Below are 20831 nucleotides of genomic sequence, written 5' to 3' on the forward strand. Positions count from 1 at the left end.
AAAAATTATTTAATTATAATGGTTAGGCAGAAAATTGATCAAAACACTGGAATAAATTTATTTAAAACAATTAAATTTAACAAACAATTTATTACATAGTTGTGCTCATGAAATTTAACAAACAATTTATTACATGGTTGTGGCATTAAGAACAAAAGAGGCGTTACGATTGTGATACTGATTTGTGATTCACGTTGTGTGACTGTACGTGGGCGTGTGCTTGCGTCGAGCAGTTGTGCACACCCTACCAAAACGTGGCAAGGCGTCGCATGGCGTAGCATCGGGTTAGTCTGTTCCCGGCTTAAGTCTGGGACAGCACAGCCTCCACACTTAACAACCGCGATCCGGCCCTCTGACGCTAAACAAGCACATTAAAAGTGCAGTAAAAACCATGATTAAAATAAGGTGGCATCGTCTCACGTATCAAGAGCACTGTCGATAGGTGGCCTTCGGAGGATCTGACTCGTTAAACCAGGACCGCCCGATTAAGAGTTGCGAAGTTGACACATGGACACTTACTTTTGTTGTAATTTGTTGAAATGTTATCAATTTTTATATTTGCTTCTTTTAAATTTGTATCAGTTCAGTTTTCGTTAACTATTCATATTTATGTTACTATAGTCGTTTTTGATAGTTACCTATGTACACATTACCACAATTACAATATTATATAAAAAACATTGCTAGGTTTACTAATATTGGTATAGTTCACTATCTTGGTCAAAATTATTTGAATACTGCCACTTTTTTGCTATTATGTTTTTATCCGTAGCACTATTAACAATACTGTTAATATACTTACTAGATTAAAATAATAACGGTAACAAATTACTTGGTTGTAATGAGAGTCGGGTTTTCCGTGTCTTTACAGATTAGATTATACACACTTTATACAGCTTTAGTAATATTTTTAATTTCATTGCAAAGAGAATAAATTTTCATATTTTAGTGCTGCATTCAGAGGGAAGTTGTCGATTGAAGGCGTTTGAAAGTAAAAGTTGGATCAAATCGTTTAAGATATCTTGATCGCGATGCTTCGGGGGAACAGGTGCGGCCGTAGAACCTCAAACAATCACAAGGAAACTCGGAATCAAATTAAAAGTTTCCTACAATATTGTAAACCGGAGTTGCTAGGTTTTTTCTTTGTTCTGAAAAGCTGCAGAATCATCCATAACCAACTAATGGTTCAAAATAACACCATGTTCTCATAAAAATATTTACTGATTAATAAAACAAATAAATAAGCAGTTTCATTTAACAATCTATTTTAATAACATGGACAAAATTAAAAATAATCGGTTTATGTCAACCAGTACGCCAAGGAAAGGTGTGCCAATAAAATTTCCTCTTCTGTGTCTCCCAGTCATCCAATTTGAATGGTTGATCATCAAAAAAAATTATAAAAAAATATTCTTCAGCAAATTCAAAGATAATACGTTTCACATCGGAAAACTTCAAAAATACACGAACGGGAATTCGAACCTCATAGAGTATACTTTTGCGTGTTCAAACATTTAACATTGAAGAATAGGCGAAATAAGATAAATAATAGGTGGTTTTCGTCTCTGAAATCTCATAGTTGAACCGGAGATGGATTGAATTATTAGCACAAAATGATGTTCATCTGATTAAATAGTCTATTTGTCTATCAAAACGGTGGAATGCTTAGGGTATTATTATGTTGAATGTCGTTTTAATAAATATAGAGAAAACACGTTTCACGTACCTTCAAAATATTTACATAATTATTATAATTTAGTATTTCATAAGAAAAGTTATGACATATCTTCACTACTATATTTTAAATTTGCCAACACAATTGACGAAAGTTTTAGTTAATATAATTAAATACAATTAACAAAATGACTAAAACATCTCCATCGAGGAGAGGCTATGGACATGGATATATTACATACAATTTAAAAAAATGACTAAGAGATCACTAACAAGGAGAGGCTATGGACATGGATTACAGTATTTTATGGAATTTGTTTTTTGTCTGACTATATCAAAAATATTAGAAACGAGTCCAAGCGTTAGAAGCCGAGAAATACATAATATATATAGATGAGATATAATTTATGGGGTTAAATATATAAAAAGTTCCATGATTCGAAGGATGCTACGAGTAAAGTAGGCCAAAAAAATTGAATCCACAAAACAAAACAATTATGTTGTTTTTTACGCTCAAGCCGCTAGAGACGCGTTTTCTGGGACGAGTAATAGAACATACAAGCATAAAACATACTCGAGCACAGAACAACGCTTCGAATATACTAAGCGGAGTTTCCCTGTCCGCTCGCGGAAGTGACTAATGTACTATACACTACTCAATTTGTAAAAGTCGACGCACAAGGTCTTTGACGAGAAGAAGGCAAGCTTCATCGTCCGTACAGCTACATAGTTGTTCACCCTTAGATCTTTACCAGAATGGGCAAAACAGAAGTCATCCACATGGAGCATTTTTCGTACCTGCGTCGGTCTAAGTCTGCGATCCCGTTCACCGCGACCAGAAAGACGTGATGCTCATCAACGATCCCTGAGGAATTCAGTTCTCCTGATCGTGATCCCTAGATAGGCCGGAACCCGCCCTGACATGGAATCTTAGGTTTTCTAGGAACCCACGTTTAAACTGTGGAATATTTCCGCAGTATCGCGTATCTCTACTTGTTCTTCTTATTCTTAGTTCTTCGATACAGATCGGATAATGTTAACCAAGTACCACCCAAAACTCCTGAATACAAATTATTGGGAAAATGCCTCAGAAATGGTTCCGATTTTTTTTTTAAATCAAAAAATAGCTGTTACTGTTGAAATGGTCTACCGGAAACTTTACAGTCGTTTAGAAACTTACAAACTATAAGTAACGACACAAACGCCGGTTTCGAATATAAATTACAACAGGGGATACAAAATAAAAATCCTTACTTTTTCTCACTTATAGTGGCCCCTAATCAAACGTTTCTTATCAGAAACTCAAAAATGAACGATCTAGCTTTCCAACGTTTGTCATAACTTTGAATAAAATCCAGAGGAGTTGTGAATTATAAGTGAACACCAAACATCAGAGGAAAAAATTGCCACCGGCTAATCCAGCTTACTAATGAATATTTATTGTTACTATAGAAATTCGTATTTAAGAGTTTTAAAGTGTGCTAAAATACGTAACGAATTAAACGAATCCGAATAGGTTTTTTTTAAAGAAATGGTATCAATACATGCACGAATTTTTTTAAACTATGTAAATTACTTAAAATCTATTTTTTATCTGCTCGTAGATCCCATTGGGAAGAACGCTCGAACATGTGGTTACTATTTTTCGACCTTGTATAAATATTAGAAAATTAAGGTAAAATGTAGAGGAGATATTAATATTTAACTGGAACAATAGGGCACCGAAGAAAAAAAATGCCTCGCACTATCAAACACTAAAGTGTCTAGTTTTGTTTACCATAAATTTCTTATTTATGGGTATTAAAAGATCATAAAACTATAGGAAATGGTTTTTTCGAGAAAAAATGACCTACTTTATTAGAAGTATATTTGTTTAACTTTTAAAGTTTTTTCTCTTTTAACACCATCTTCCATATTATTTTCTTATACTAGTTTAAAAAATAATTAAATAAATTATACATGACAAACTTACATTACATGCACCACAAAAACAAAACAATTTAAAAAACTATGCAAATTACATTTTAAAAAATATTTTCAGAAACGGGCTCATTGGCCACAACGATGGAACACGTGTCTAATATTTTTCAACCTAGAATCACCAAAGAAAATCAATACAATCGAAGATCCCACGTCCATAGGTTTTTTTAAGTTTTTGATTGAACAGAGAAAAATATTGAACTAACAAAAACATAATGAGTCTAATTAATTCGAAAATGGCCACATGAATGCCTCGCTTCCCTGTTTGAGTTTTATCTTGTCCAGTTCTTCATTATGAAAAGCTTTATGATCCTTTTACGCATTTGTCGGTTTAAATAACACGGCTTAGCCATTTCTCATACTCTATTGTACATCGGTATACAAAGCAATGAACAGCTACACAATAATTGCATTAACTAACAAGGTGATCTGATTCTTTTGAACAAATCTAATATTTTTTATCTTTTTAATAGTCCAATGATGGTTTTCTATAATAATAAAACAACTCTTTAGTAGAGCTGCAATAAAAAAAACTGTTACAAATTAAATTGATATATTTTGTAGTATAACATCAACATTTTAACCACTGTGATATAAATTTTTATAATCGCATTTGGGAACGCCTTTCATGTTTTTATTGTTTTTCACTTAAACATCGTTTGCGTCGAAAGGGAATGTAATGAAGGTGCAATGAGACGCTTTGGAGCTACACTACTATAAACTGGCTATGATGGTTGTAAAAGCTCTAGGTGGGTAAGGGTAAGTACCCGCTTTACGGCTGTCCACTAGGACAAGCTTGAAAGCTGAGAAGCTTCAGTCCCTATTTCAAGGCCCTCGTCAGCTAAACCATCTCCGTCACCCGCCCAATTTATATTACAAATAGTGTCAGCCATTAGCCAGCTCGTTTACCCTACATCACAATTTATCCGTTGTAGTGAAATTACGTTAATTAATCCTTTTGATGCAATTATTCATTTTGTGTCAATATTTGCTTGTAACCTTTGTACACAGCTCTAAAAGTTATATTTTCCTTTATGGAAACAAATTTCATTCATCATTAATATAAATATTGCATGAAAATAAGTTGACGAATAAATAACGCAGGATTCCTTTTTTTAAATGTGAATTCTTTCGATACACCATTTGTGAGATTAGTCAATGCAAACCATTTTATTTTTAAGTTTTTCTAAATTTTTATGCCTAAACGTGCTGCTACATCGATTGCCTTGAACAATAAAGTTCTGTTCTTGACAAGCCAAAATTATCAATTAAATTATTATTAAAAACAATATACCATGCTCGATGGTCGAGTTCCAGACTTATCTGTAATATATTGTATAAATGTTAGAACTTATTCATTAAGGATTTTACTCGCCCATCACTGTAAGGTAAAGGTTCCGGGTTCGAATCTAGCTGCCCTGCATTCAAAACTGACATACATATTACCTTAATTTAAATACCCTCGGTAAAAATAAATAAGGATTTTACTGTGAACTGAAAACTGGCTATGACATTACCTAGTTTTATTTATCATAAGGTTTCCTTCACTAAAATAGTTTTTCACTAATTTGCCTATTTCATGTAATTCTTTCTTCCATTTTTCTTATCCTGCACGCGGTCTTCCTTCACCGCGTAACTGCACTCCTTTCTTTAATATTTTCTTACCACTTCACCTTCCGTTCTCTTCTTATTCCTCAATTTCAGCAACCTTTCATTTTTCAAGTATTAGGTGGATGGGACAATTACACAAAAGGCAGAACTACGTACAACTACGTTTTTTCCAACAAAAAAAAGCGTATGTCCTCTTTCTGGATTAAGCCCAGTGCATTTTTAAGTGGCTACTTCAGGGCTTACTTTCAAATATTCCACCTGTTTGCCTCTGCAGTATACGGAAGATTTGTCAAAGATCAGGATATGGGATATGTGCTTTTCTATTGTGTAAAGTACCAACAACACAATTCAACTTTTTCGACTTGTTTCTTTCGACCCACCTGAGTTGATTACTCTCAAGTAGAAATCTCGAAAAGGCAAAATCGGAAGAGAAAGGAACACTAAAAATTACCAATCAATTTTTCGACGTGTTTCGACTTGTTTATTTTAGATTTAAGCCTACTAAGTCAACAGTTGTGAACAATTAATCTCGCAAACCTCAAAATAAGCGAGAAAAAGGCACACAGAAAATGCCGATTAAGTTTTTGACGTATTTCTACTTGTTCTTCTAGAATCAACACTACTTAGTCGAATATAAATCGACAGTTATATATAAAATATATATATATAGATACATAGGAAGCTACTTCTGTTGGCTTATTTGAGAATACAGTTCGAACATAAAGATCGAAAAAATAAGCGCATCGTATATAAAGCATAAATACTATGAAAAAACTATTTCAGCAAGCAGGGCAAATCTTCCTTCTTTGGTCGAGGAATGTCTTAATTACAAGAGTTTCCTGCGTAATTAACTAGGAAGATAGATGAGTTGTCCGTAAACCTTGCACCCTCGACATTTCGCCGGCAAGCTTGATCCATCGTTTTATTAATTTTATATTAACAGTAACTTTTTTTTAATATTAAATTCGTCACATGAACATAGTTAACTTGATGTCAATGTATATTTACCGTTTAATAATATCGCGAATATATACAATGACCTAAATATACCTTTAAAAGCTCATTTGTATGTCTATTTACCCTAAAAGGGATTACGATCCTCAGTCGCCAATGGTGCATTCTCTCATAAATAATTGAACAACACGTAAAAATATTCATAAACAAGAGAAAACATTGATGGACGAGAAAAGCGATCCGTGAGTTTTGCTAAGCCATGAATCATAATGGTTACAACATTGTATTTTCTTATTGTGATTTCTAATTTTTTTAAATTTCCATGTTGTTTTTATGAAACCAGCAACAACCTCCGGCGGACGGTTTTAATCCATGCTTGTATATACTTAAAAATTTATTTCTTTGTTATAGGCCTTTTTCTTTTTTCTTGTAAATAACCGTATCTCTCTATCTATCTTTCTCATTGTTCCTTTATATTTAAGCATCAGCGGTTGCAGACAAAACGGTTTTTTTAAGGCTTTATACTCGCTTCACCTTTGACAAAATGTGTTTTTTTTTCTACTAATCGGATCATAAATTCATTCAAATATCTCTAATGTCACTACACAGTGTCTTATGAAAGATAAGTGGGGACTGCTTGAGTACCTTGAGAATAGCAAGAATAATAACGACCTTCCTCATTTTTGGGTCCACGGTTCAAGACGAAGAATAACGACAAGGATGATCGTCTAGCCAGGGAGATCAGCACCAGTTGAACCAACCCAATTCTGGAAAATTCCCAACAGAAGGATAAAGCGAAATCGTCCCAATGGATCATGACAAACGCATACCTCTTAGAACTACATCCCCGCATAAAGATTTCATTAATAAAGGCTCACCTAAAATTAGTATCAAAGCCGAACAAAACTCACGATCATTGCAGTTCTGTTAACCTGATATTTCTAACTCAAAAACTATGGGGAGTGGCAGAAAAAAGACTGTTTAGGGTATGCAACGAAGAAGATATATTATACACTATTGTAATAATAACAATTTGTTGGAGTCGTGAGGGGCGGTCAAGAATGAGGTAGTTTAGAAAAACACCTTTATCATTTTTGCTGACGATTCGGCGGTAACTATGCATCCTCACAACTCTACCAAATTATTTAATAACCAGTCATTAAAAAAACACAAATAATAATAATATGGGAAGTTTAAGGGCCGACAAACAGCTGAAATCATCGCCGGCCCTCTGGGTGTTTTAACTTATTTTTCTTGTCTTTCATGTGTACTTTTTTAAACAGCAGCCATTTGAGGGTCTCTATTTTTGCTGACGTTTCGGCGGTAACTATGCATCCTCACAACTCTACCAAATTTTATGCTTTTATAAGTATACTACGTCGATGTCCTAAAACGCTAGCCTCTCAGTTTTAACACAGGCTGTGTACTGCTGAATAGAAACATACAGTGCATCACCACAAACATAGAAGTCTGGTCACATTCACTCAACCAGAGCACTCGATATTCCTTGGGGCGGGGTTAAACAACCTCTTCCTTTCACGCTAATAAATTACATTCATTACAATAAATTAACATAAACACAACACCCAATATCACCAAAGCACAATAGCCTGTTTTGATAAACTCAATGCGACAGGCTTTGGAAGTAACTAATACAGACCTAAAAAAAATTAAATATAAACTGTAAAATATTTCTTTCAATAATTATAATAATATTATAAAACATTTATATTTTATTGTTCTAAAAACGCTTAAATGGTAACGCACATATTACAGATTTATTAGTCTAAAATGTTACTATTTAAACTAATTTGTCTGCAAAAAAAATATTATTTCAAAAATCATTATAACCAATGTAAAACGCGTCTTTTAGTCTTTTATTCATTCAAACTGCCCAAACTCCTACGAAAAATACTATATGCCCCATTTTATGTATCGAACTTAACTACACATACAGACTTAAATATTCCTTTGGCTCAAGATGAAATCCGTTCCCCTTTACCGCAAATTTCACAAAAACCTCCCAACCATCGTAAACCAGCACATCTGAAACCTCGTATCCCGACGAAATCCCTCGAACACTCCTCGCCGACTGAAGACACAAAAGCCGCGAGATCTTCTAGGAAGTGATAGAGATGATGACACAAGCATAGATTGAACAAACGATATTTTAGTATCATTGGAGTAATACCAATGGCTATTTTCTCCACTATTGTTTTTAATTTTGTAATATAACCTTGCACATTGTTCCGTGGTAAGTACTTGAAGGTAGTTGTAATGTATTTCAAATTAATAAAAAAGCCGGTTTATAAACTTTTATTAATTAACTAATTTTAATATTGTCCTTATTGTGGACTACGAAGTGCAAAAGTTGTAACTATTCATCATACGCGCCCTCGGGTTTCGTATTTCATCTTGAATTTTGAAAGCAAATGACTATTTATATTTGTAAGTATGTATAATGCGTTAAAATTAAAACGACGTAATAACATAAAAATGTAAATGTGATCGAAGCGCTTCACAAATATCAAAACGTCAGGCTATTACAGGCCACCAACATTTTCTTTCTATACAAACGTGAAATGTCATCTTTTTCGGTGTTTTTCTTACAAAAGTTATAATCTTTCACAAGGACAGTTTCGCAAATAAATACAATATTGTTGTTGTTAAGAGTTAAAAATTAAGACATTTCAGCATGACTGTTGATTAAACTGGAAAAAGGGCAAAATCATCCTAATTTCAACGCACTCCTATTAATTAAGGTCTAAATGTATTCACATTATGACATTACTGCTGTTGAGAAAGCATTAGTCAACTTACCACACAGAAATTGCCACAGAACTTAAAATTTTAAATAATCAGTATCATCCAGGTACAGCAAGGCAGAGCAATAAAGAATTTATTTATCATACAATGCAATGAAATTAAATCGATCGGTGACATCCGTTCTCAGCTGTGATAAATTAATAGTTTAATTTCCACAGGAGTACAGCTCGCAGAACGACTAATTTACAATAATTGAAACTTACATATATCTTCATTGGATTTAAAGCCAAGCAGCCAGGGCAAATTCTATTATACACCTGTTTTTTATCTGTAATTATTATATTGCTCACATATTTGCAAACAAAACATTAGTTTCTTTTTTTAATTGCCATTTGCTTTTATATATTTGCCAGAATACGTTTATTAAAAGTGAAAGTAATATTTTTTGTGAGAGACTCTCACGCCGCGGTCGTGGGTTCGATTCCCACCGTTGCCCCTGGCCCTTTTTTCCCAATAACCCCCCAAATTTGAACACACATATACGAATTTGTCACATGGCTAATATGCATAGTTCATAACGCAAAAAAAAAAAAAAAAAAAAAAAAAAATTTGTTGGACGAGAAGGGGTCAAAACTTTCAAGGATGACGGTTGGAATGGAACCTACGACCGAGTGTTTACAATTTTAAAATTATTCATGTTATATTTAGGGATTTCATTTTCAACTTGCGTCTGACAGATCAAAATAGAACAGGAATACAGAACAAAAAGACAAATGACAAATATTCTTAATGTTGTGTCATACAATATTTCAGTAAGCGGTGAACTGTATAATAAATTAATTAATGCAATTTCTCCTAGGACTTTTGATTGGTAGCATTGAATGGGCTGGATATGGCTGGTTTAGTGGAATCCAAACATTATGTACAATTTGATAGCACTGATGTCAATAGTGTTACTTGTGTCTTCAAAATCTTCGTAGTTGTCCGGGTCTTGCAAGTTTTTCTCAAGGATTTTTTTGGGATTTTAACTTAATCTGTTGTCAATATCTAGGTCTTGTTGTCTATATCTATCTAGCTAACCATCCCTAACCATCCCTATATTATTGATAGATGTCGAAAGTTCCTTGTTATTGTCCTGCTACAAAAAGTAATAATTATCGAAGTAAAACTTTGGCCAGACGTTTGGTTTTTATGAGATATCAATTCAATGGTCAGTACGGTAAATCTTAATGATAGAAATGATAAAGATACGGTGAGTATGTAGATTCATTTTTTGTAAAAAGTAAATTTTAATGATGTAAAAGTAATGGGAAATAATTATTGGTGAACACGGCGTTTGAACTAATTTTCAATCCTTATCACCGAAATATTCTCAAATGAAAGTTCAATTGCTATACCCGGATTCGAACCGAGTACCTAGGGTGGCAAATAAGTCAGCCGCTTTTACCACTCGGCCACCTTGGTCCGCTGGATGTTCTATGAGATGTAAAATAAAATTAAAAAAATAAATCTTACTTTTATTAATAGTTTTAGCTTTTTAAGCACCTGATATGTCTTTATGCCTATAATCTACTTTTTACTTATTTCATATATATTTGACACAAAGTCGTGCTAGTGGAAACAGTGTTTCAAACCATTTTGAAAGGAAACCAATTTCCTTTGTTAATAAACCTTTTGTTTTTGTTCACAGTTCCAATATCCGACGTTCAAGGGGTACTTGGAAAGAAGACAGCTTTACCCTGCGACATAACAGCCAGGGATAAAGACGACGCTGTTTACATGGTTCTATGGTTCAAGGATGCTGATGGAGAACCTCTATACAGGTCGGTAATAATTAGATCTTATCATTAAATTGGATTGGGATGTGATTTTTTTCTTAAAGGGCGATGGTAGGTTGAACCGAGGATGTAGAAAAACGGAAAAACGTTTTCTTCCAGTGGACAAATTATGCATAAAGGCGTAATTTCATTACCTGCATCCTTATCGGGGCTTTTTTACTTATGGGTGCCGTTGAACTTTACCCTTCTCCTTTCGATATTTATCAATATGATCAATCGATGTACGTAAGTGAGTGGATTACATTTTAAAGTAAATATTGTCTAGTGTTCCAAACCTGAATAAAAAAAATAGTTTTGTTAAAGTTTGTTCGGGGTCAACGTACTACATTTTTTTTCTCAACACGACATAAACTAATGACACATCTACTCAGAAAACAAACCCTTTGAGCCCTAAAGATTATGTCAATAAAGATCGAAACGTTGGCACGATAAAGAAAATGTTTTTTCTAAATCTACGTCACACCATGTACCGCATCTTACGATCTCTAAGTAATAAGTACTACATATTTTATTAAAGCGATAAGATTTAATTTACTCAAAACAAAATGTAGTAAATTGAAAATTTATGCTTCAGAAATGTAATAAAAACAGAGAGAGAGGGAGAAAGAGAGAGATAGATAGAGAGAGAGAGAGAGAGAGAGTGAGAGAGAGAGAGAGTGAGAGAGAGAGAACTGAAGGCTCTAAAATCGTTAGGAAGTGAAAAAATAACTTTTTCTCAAACTTTTCTCCTTTTGTGACAATTACCGCTGATTTTTGTTTCTCGAAAAAAGGTGATAACATTCAAACCATTCAATTGGTCTACAAGAAACTGGTCAATGGTTCAGAACACCGATTGGCGATCGTTTTGAAAATGACCAAAGCGTAAACCAAATCAGGTTCGGCTGGCCAGGCAAAAATTTAAATTTGATATATTTATAAGTACTTGTCATCCTAAAGCAAAAAAAGGTAATTTTTACATTATTTAATGCATCAAGCGATTGCTTGTAATCGTTTTTGTGAATTTAAATTAATGTATCATCGACATATCTTTTCAAAGTCTCATTTTGGTATTTTTGAATACACTGTAAATATGTTCGTTCATAAAAATTTCTGCATTGATCTGATATACTGATAAACAGAAAAGATGTAATTTTCACCAGGACAACATAAGTCCTCATGCACCCAGAACGACAAAGGTAGTGTCAAAGATGTTGGAGCTTCGTTAGCTTAGTTATGAACCTACCACCGTCTGCAAGTGGTTTTTATTATAATTTTCAACACTTTCTTATTTCTCTAGGCCAAATCAACAAATATTGTAAATATACTTAAGCCCTCTGCCACAAGGATGTATAATGTCCTAGCTAGACATTTCCCCTTGTAGTCACTTTGTACAAAATGTATGTAAAAGTATCTAATAAATAAACTCCAAAACTCAGACCACCGTCGGTACTCTCCAGACCACGCCCCATCTAACTTTCACCTTTCCTTAGCAATAGCCCAATCAAGCGTTCGATAGTCGCTAACAGCAAGAAAATGTGCTGAGGTCATTTTCTTTGTCCCGGGGATCAAACCTTTATAAGGAGGGCATTACTGGTCTATTAACTCGGTTTGAGAAGGTTATAGATGCCGACAGAGACTATTTCCCCAAATACAATATCTCAAAAGAAATTTTATTTGTGACAATTATTAAATCCTTTAAACCAGCGCAAACGTTCCTGGTAGTTTTCTTTTTTGTTGAAATGGTTAGAATTTGTTCTTACCTACTTATTTTTATAGAATTTAATAAATGCCTTTTCATTGAGAAAGTGTTTACAAGTTGAAATCTGTTTTCTAATCTCAGGAGTGTGCAACTATAAAAGGGTGGGCCGCAATGAACTTTTTTGACTCGTTTCAAACTAATTGGGAAGTGTGTCGATCGACAAAATGGATTTATTTTCAATAATTTTTCCACAACAACGTTACTTTCACACTGAAAGTGTCATGGTTCTTTAAAAACATTATTGTATTTATTCAGAAATCGAGAGATGCGGTCTGGTGTGATGTAGGTTTCAGAAAAACGTTTTCTTTATCGTGCCAATGTTTCGATCTTTATTGGGGTCATCTTCAGGGCCTGGGATTTACAAACATTGTTTACATTTAACAAATACATTTAGGATGTGGAAAAGTGAATTTATACAATGCAAAATATATTTTTTATATTCANATAAAAATATTATAAAATATTATACAAAGTCAATAAATAACAAATATAAAATTAGTACCTCTAATATTACAATATAAAATCTTGTGTATCAATAAGTCAAAATAATTAATAAATATAACAAATATTATGTATACTCCACATTACATAAAATTCTGCTTATTATCTAGATCAGTTTTACAAATATTTATATATTTGTAGTTCATTTTCGGTGATTAACTTTTTATATTAACATTGTTTTTATTAACATATTAAAAATATGTACCAATTAATTTTTCGAGGTGTTTGTTATTGTTTCTTATAGATTTAACCCTCCTGAGTCGATTGGTTAATCTCGCAGACCGCAAATTAGGAAGAAAAACGCACGCAAAACTTCAGATTTATTTTGCGACATGTTTCACATAGATTCGACCTTAGTGAGGTCGACATTAGTGGAAGTTAATCTCTAAAAAAATGAATGATGAAAATAAAAAAATAAAGACAAAAATTTGAATTAATTTTTCGACTGTTTTACCTATTTCTTATTGATTCGACTATTCACAAATAGATAGAACATAAGATAAAAAATGAAAATTGCATTTTTATCTTATTTATTCGAGTAGAAATTATAAAATCCTCCAGGATGTAATATTTTCCTCAATAATTACATATTGAAATAATAAAATGTTTATAACGGTTCTCTATGAATTGCATTTTCTTAAATACAATTTCTAAAACAATATTTAATTTTTTCTACTTTCTTAAACCCCTTTCTCATAGGTTCGTCCCCCCTAAGTCGATTGGTGCAAGAAATAATCACGCATATATTGAAATAAGTAAAAAAGGCAAGTAAAAATTTCAATTAATTTTTCGATGTGGTTGTACTTTATTAATTAATTTCGCAAATTAATTTTCGATTTTTTACATGGAGTACATGTTGTACATATTCCTTTTAGATTCGACCATTCTGCGTCTATTGGTGAAAAATTAATCTCGCTGACCGCAAAATTAAGAAAAAAAGCACACAAAATATTATAATTTATTCTTCGACATGTTTGTATATGTTTCCTTGCAGATTGTGCCTTACTTAGTTGACTCTTGTCAAGAAACCTCAAAATCAAAAATCAAAATAAAACGGGCATAAAAAAATTTCAGTTTTTTTACGTGTTTATTTTTCCTAATCAATTCGAGTATTCCTAAATAGGTGAGGAAAAGTAACAAAAATTTTTTAAAAACTTTATATTTTTAAAGTGTTTGGACTTGTTTTTCATAAATTCAGCTTACTGAGTAGATTGTTGTCACGAATTAACCTAACCTCAAAATAAGCGAGAAACATACACTAATGTAGTTCAAATTTATTATTTAACGTGTTTGATATACATTGACCATTTCTGAGTCGATTGGTCCAAGGATTAATATCTCAAATCTCAAAAAAAGAAAGAAAAAACTCACAATACAGAAAATACACAATTTATGAGCGCAAATGTTTTATTAAACCTATTTTATTTGTACAAATGTAAAATATTCCGATCAAAATTATTTTGATTTATTTTTTTTAGCATTAGAATAATTACGTATCTTCTATATACATCTGAATGGGATGAATACCGTTTTTTAGCGTGAATAGTGGGGTTCGACCATACACCGAGGAATATCGAGTACTCTAGGGAAGTGAATGTGACCAGACTTATTTGTCTGGTTATGTATATATATGTTATATTAAATTTATATCATACACGTGCGAGTTAACAATTCCTAAAACATATATAAGCATTATTTAGTCGCACTTTCTCCCCCTCCAGTAACATTAGTAAATTATAAAAGACATCAAGACATCCAGATTGTTCCTACTTTTCATCCTCATTATCAGCACGTCTCTCTATTGTAATTCAGGTACGGTTAAATAAAATTGTTTTTCAAAAATACTCCTGTTGAATATTGAATGGTTTGTATCTAATCCGTAGTTGACAACTTGAGGAAAAATGAGAGGCTAGTATTTTAGGATAACGACTTAGTTTTCATATAAAATCAGAAAGTCAGTAACAGATCGAGACGCGTGAAAGACAAAGAAAAGTAGTACAAACATGCAGATGGCCGGCGATGACCTCAGTTGTTTGTCGGCCCCTAAATTTCCCACATTATATATAAATTAATCTGAAGGTAAAATACATTTTACATTTTTTCCAAATAACATAAATAGAATCAAAATGTGGATATCATTTTTATAAAAGTAATTTCGATCTCGCTTTACCCAGTTTCACTTAAGTGAATATTAAAATAATACCGTCAATATAAAAGAATTTACAAATTAAATAACCAACGGGTTTATTGTTTTAATGAACTGAGTTTTTCATAAAGAACAATGCATTACATTGTGCCTCAAAATAAAAGCTGAGATCCCCTTGTTTATTGCTGAGTTGATTTCATAATTTTGTCAACCAAATGTTTCCACAGCTCTGTACACATTTTTTCATATTTCAAGCTTTTGTTCCGATTTAAAAGAAGAGTAAATCGTTAAATCAATGTTATTAAAGCAAAATACAAAGTTTGCTGTACAAATAATGAAGTCAGCTCTGAGTGGTTGTATGATAAAGCAAATATGAATGATGAAAAACTGTTTGTGCTTTATTTTTCACAAGATAAATACAGCCAGGCTCAATAAGCAGTCGGAGTTTCATTAGAAACGGATATCAATTATTTCGAATTGAAAAGCCGTTTTGGGTGAAATTTTAAAATAACTTAGTGGCCCAAGTTAGGCATGATATTTAAATGATTAATTAACACGGCTATAACCTTCAAAAGTCTTCGATCCAAATGTCGGATGGTGTAGATTGATCACAAGGCATCAGCACCCGATTTCATTCCTCGTCGGCTTTGGAGACGGCCCCGCTCGATTGTGCCGGATTTCCTTTCAATCCCTCCACGACTGAGATGCTTCTCCGCTCCCTCTTTGTCACGCCAATTTATTTTAAGACCACATGGATTTATAACGGAGTGTTCAGATATTAAACCATGATTTGAGATCCGTTTTATTTTCCTGACTTTTATGAAAGGAGGAAACGTTAGGTAGCTCTTCTAGGAAGGAATAATCTAGTTAAAATATACCAATTCCTAAATATCTGCAAGTCATAATATTTTATTTACTAAAAACATAATTATCGGTACATAAGTACCTCTGTACAGATTTATGGTATGATTTTTTTTCCTGCAAAAAATGTAGAATAACCATGTATAATTTCTCTTTTCAAACTTTTACAAGATAATGTTTTGTTAATTGAATTGGTTTTGTATAACGTTCCTCGAACTTATTTCTTGATTAAACTAGCTGCTATTTAAAAGTTCCACGACCAGTCAGTCCTTATATATATATATATATATATATATATATATATATATATATATACTACCTACTGTTACGTTATACATTTTTACATGATATCAAATATATGTAACTCGACAGTAGGTTTTAGTTTATGCAATATATATTAGGTTGTTTCACGGGATTTGTTTGAACTTGATTGTATTAAAAAAAATAGTGTTCCACGATATGACTTATATTTGTAATCGAAGATCGTGGGTTCGAATCCCGCTCGTGCCATTAACTTTTTTTCATCTCAACTAAAAACCTTAATTAATTGTATATTTGTAATGTTACGTTTTCTTTGTTCTATAAAAAAAATCTTAGATCACTAATGACTAACTTAAATTTGTTATTATATAGTATGAAACCGTGCTTGATTTACAATTATGACTTTCAAAGTAACAATTCTATATATGTCAAGGGATCGTATAGTAAAGGAGGAAGAGCCGTGTTAGGATGCATTGAAAGGTTGGGCATTTAACTGCCTGGCTGGAATTTAATTACTCTGCCTCGGAGTTTTATGGGTCCGTGAAGGCCCCTTACTGAATAGTCATTAGTGAGCGACGTAAAACGGAGACTTCTGTGCAGCGCTTTATACAAAAAGGAAAAACAAAATGCATTTCATTGTCAACCGGTTAAAAACATTTTTTTATGATTTCAGTATGAATTTATTGAAAGAAATGTTACATCGTAAAACGTTTCATAATTCCTGCTCGAACTAAATAAGTTATAACATAAGTACAAATTTTATTTTAATTTCCTGTACGATCTGTATTTGTCGAAAAATTAATTGATGTTTTCTGGTGTGCTTTTTTCTTTTTTTGTTGTTTGCGAGATTAATTCTTGTACCAATCGACTGAGTAGGGTCGAATCTATAAGAAACAAGAACAAACACGTCGAAAAATTCATTGGTATTTTTAATGAGCCTTTTTCTTTATTATTTTTGTGGTTTATAAGATTAATTCTTGAACAGATCAATTCAGTAGAGTCGAAAATATGAGAAAAGAGTACTAACACGTCAAAAAATTAATCGAAAATTTTTAGTGCCCTTTTTCTTGTTTAATTTTCAATTCGCGAGAATTATTCTTGCACTAATCGACTCAGTAGGGTCGCAACTATGAGAAATAATTTCAAACATGTCGAACAATTAATTGGAATTTTTACTGTGTCTTTTTTGTTGTTTACAAAATTTATTCGTGCACCAATCGACTCAGAAGAAATTTTAATTTTCTTTTTCTTATTATGAGTGCATTTTATTTAAATATTTAATCCAAAAATTAACATGTTATATTAAATCCAACTTATTTTTAAAATATTTTTTCTTAAAGAATCCTTTCTATTTTCATGTATAAAAATGTTTAATTACAAAAATATGTCTTTATTTCAATTAACAAAACAGGAAATATAATGATAAAAAATACCTTAATATTTTATAAAAACGAATTTTTATGAAGGGTTGAAACAATATTTAATTTGTCTCGGTTATATCAGGGTTTTTTTTATGTTAACAAATTATATGAGACAGTACTAAATCATGTGCATGTCTGCAGTTGCGTGAGTACAATACAAATGTTCTGTGAGAAATCATAATTAATTTTACAAATGTTCATTTATTTTCTAGAGAAATCATGACCCATGAAATATATATACTCTAAAGGTTCCAAGATTTTAGTTTATATTTTATTTTTCGTTTTAATTGTAATAATATGTATTTATTTATATAGTTTATTGATATACTGTTAATACAAAAGTTTTCCACAATAAAAAGAAACGATTTCAAGTTTGTAACGTATTTTTTTAAAATGTTTTTAAATAAGTTTAATGACACATGTAAAGTTAGCATTATACAGCGGACATTCAGTTAAATAAACAGTATCCTACCATGAACATGCACTTATATAGATTTTGTGTTTTCTTTTCTACTTCAACTCATGATAATGTATATGTTATAGTGCTTCTCCGTACTAGGTCCAAGACAAAGTTCTATGCGTTAAGAATAAATAATTTTAGTTGAATTGGATCAATAGGAAAACAGTTATAGTCTGTTAAAGCGGCATTTTAACACATAATTTTTTTCTGTTTGTCAAATAGTCAAAAAGTGTAAGGGAATTTCAGTCAAAAAACGCCGTTTTTAAGCTTAGACATACCTCATTCATTCTTAAATAGAATATTTCTTATTTACATATCATTATTTCACCTTTTAAAAATATTATGTAATTAATCTAGTTGTGGTTCAATGGGATAGTTAATAATTCACCATTGACCTTCTCACATTAGACATTCATGGGAATAAATACATTCAATCCCAAAACGAAAATGTAGAAAAATATCAAGCATTATATAATAAAACAGTCCTGAATTCTCCAAAAATTGAACCAGAGGAATTAAAAATAAACGCAGTCGTGCTCAAGCACAATTCTCGAGTCTGGTGGCATTCGTAAACGCTCTCTATAAGGAGCCAAGAAATGACAATCTCCAATATTATGAGGCGCACACCAAGCATTCTGTACTTGCCGGACGCATATGCCAGCTTTGGCCGAAAACCAGACAACCACCACCGACTACCCAGTCGCTATTTATGCAGTTTTGGAAATAAATATGTATATTCTACATTTTTTAAACTTAATTTACCAAAACTATTAGCATTTTTAATTTTAATGTCAAGCGTGCCATCAGTTATCGTTATTTTCTCAAACCCTGCTATCATTTTATGAAAAAAATCATTAACCGATAAAAATCTTCAAATAATATAAATCCTTCAACTTAATAAAAAGTCTATGCATGGAACATTCGGATTGTTAGGTTTTTCCAAAAAATCACACACCGCAATATTTTTGATAAGGGTTCAACCTTTGTAAGTGACAAATTCGGGTCCGAATATCAGCAGCCCAGAATTTTTCCCTGCATTGTATTACTGCGTATTAATTATTGTTAGCATAGCTAAGTTTTATTACATCTTTCAATAAAATAACTGTTCCAAGGGAGTTGAATATTAGATAAAAAAATTTATGCACTCTCGGGGACTAGATAAGTAAAAAAAACCAAAAACACAGCTTTTCATATTTGTGATTTTAAAGTTTAGACTTTTCGTACAAATTAGTATTTTTTAATCACATTGCATCAAATTCTATGTAGTCGGCACATGAATTACGTTAATGAGTTTATGAGATTTTGGAAATAGTCCAGTAGAATTATTGAAATGTTGGCGTAACTTCTAAAAAAACACAGTGCGTTAAAGTTGATGGTTTCCTTTTCGGCTGTATCAATTATAAAGTTTGTTAGGCCTAGAAGCTTACTGGAATTTGCACTAATTTCATTTTGCCAAAATTTGACTTATACAATTTTATCGTGGCTAGTAATCAATTCGCTATCTGGTTTTATATACATTCATGTAAATATTCAAGATATTTAATTCGACATACCTACCCAAAACGAACTGATTCGGGTGACAACCCGACGACACATTGTACTATTAACTTGACTATTATTACACCTTTATATTGGGTTGTCCGGAAAATAATGCAGGATTTTAAGTTTTCATTTAAAAAAATCTATATAAAATATTCTGTTTACGTTTACAGGATTACTCATTTGTATGAATGTCAACACTTATTAATCCTCTTCCAAATGATATTGTTTNTAGAATAAAAATCAATAAAAATAGATATATATATATTTTTTTTTTATTTCACCAATGTTTGTGTTATTACCTTGGTTCCTGATCAGCACTTACGATTTGCCCCAAAATGTTGTTTTTTGTAATAATACTGTATTGTTGGATGATGATGGGGCTCCAGGGGCTGTCAACAGTTTAGTCATTTCAGTATCCAACGAATAAGTTCCATATCAAAACCCGTTCACACACTCACTGACTCTTAAATACTTGCATTCCTATTTACATATCATTTACTCAGTTAGGGTGGTGGAGTACTCGGTATTCCACATAATACTTTACATCTATTATATATGTGACCTAATTGAGGGCAGACGGATGATGACACATTCACTCTCGACACGATCTAGGTACACAAAACTCTCAGTACCAGATACGATAAAACGATACAGATACAATAAAGCTTTTACGTTTAAAAACCCGAACAGAGACCAATTTACTCGCTGCCGTACACAAGCACGATACTCATGTAGGGTGGAATTTCTTCGCTGTCTGAATGGAGCGAAGGTGTTGCATCGTTCAATTTGGTGAGGCAACCTTTCTCTTCATGCTGGACAAGTACGGGGTCTTGCTCAAAAGTAAGTGTCCGTGTAACAACCACGCATGGCTTATCCTTAATCTAGAAGGTTGACTCATCTCCGTCGACTAAGATCCTCCGTGTGCCAGCTATCGACGGCGACGTAAAAAGCTTCTCTGTCGACCCGGCCCATCGACGCTGTGCATGTCCGTGTTGGATACTTTTATCTTTTCTGACTAGAGACAGTATAGACATTTTTCGATCCTTCGAAAAAGTCTATCCTAAAATATTGTCATTCA

The 20831-nt window shown here is 32.4% G+C and overlaps 1 protein-coding gene across 1 annotated transcript in view; it reads left to right on the forward strand.

Annotated features, from left to right (window-relative positions):
* Positions 1 to 10095: 10095 nt before the first annotated feature.
* Positions 10096 to 20831, forward strand: part of LOC106663269 (hemicentin-1-like) — a 242533-nt gene continuing 231797 nt past the window's right edge. Inside the window, exons 1-2 of the mRNA XM_024227612.1 lie at positions 10096 to 10132; positions 10676 to 10808. Coding sequence (XP_024083380.1) covers positions 10096 to 10132; positions 10676 to 10808 — 170 coding nt within the window. The remainder of the gene's footprint in view (positions 10133 to 10675; positions 10809 to 20831) is intronic.

Source organism: Cimex lectularius, unplaced genomic scaffold (assembly GCF_000648675.2).
Source record: "Cimex lectularius strain Harlan isolate CLEC.00 unplaced genomic scaffold, Clec_2.1 scaffold221, whole genome shotgun sequence".
NCBI classification, from domain to species: Eukaryota; Metazoa; Arthropoda; class Insecta; order Hemiptera; family Cimicidae; genus Cimex; species Cimex lectularius.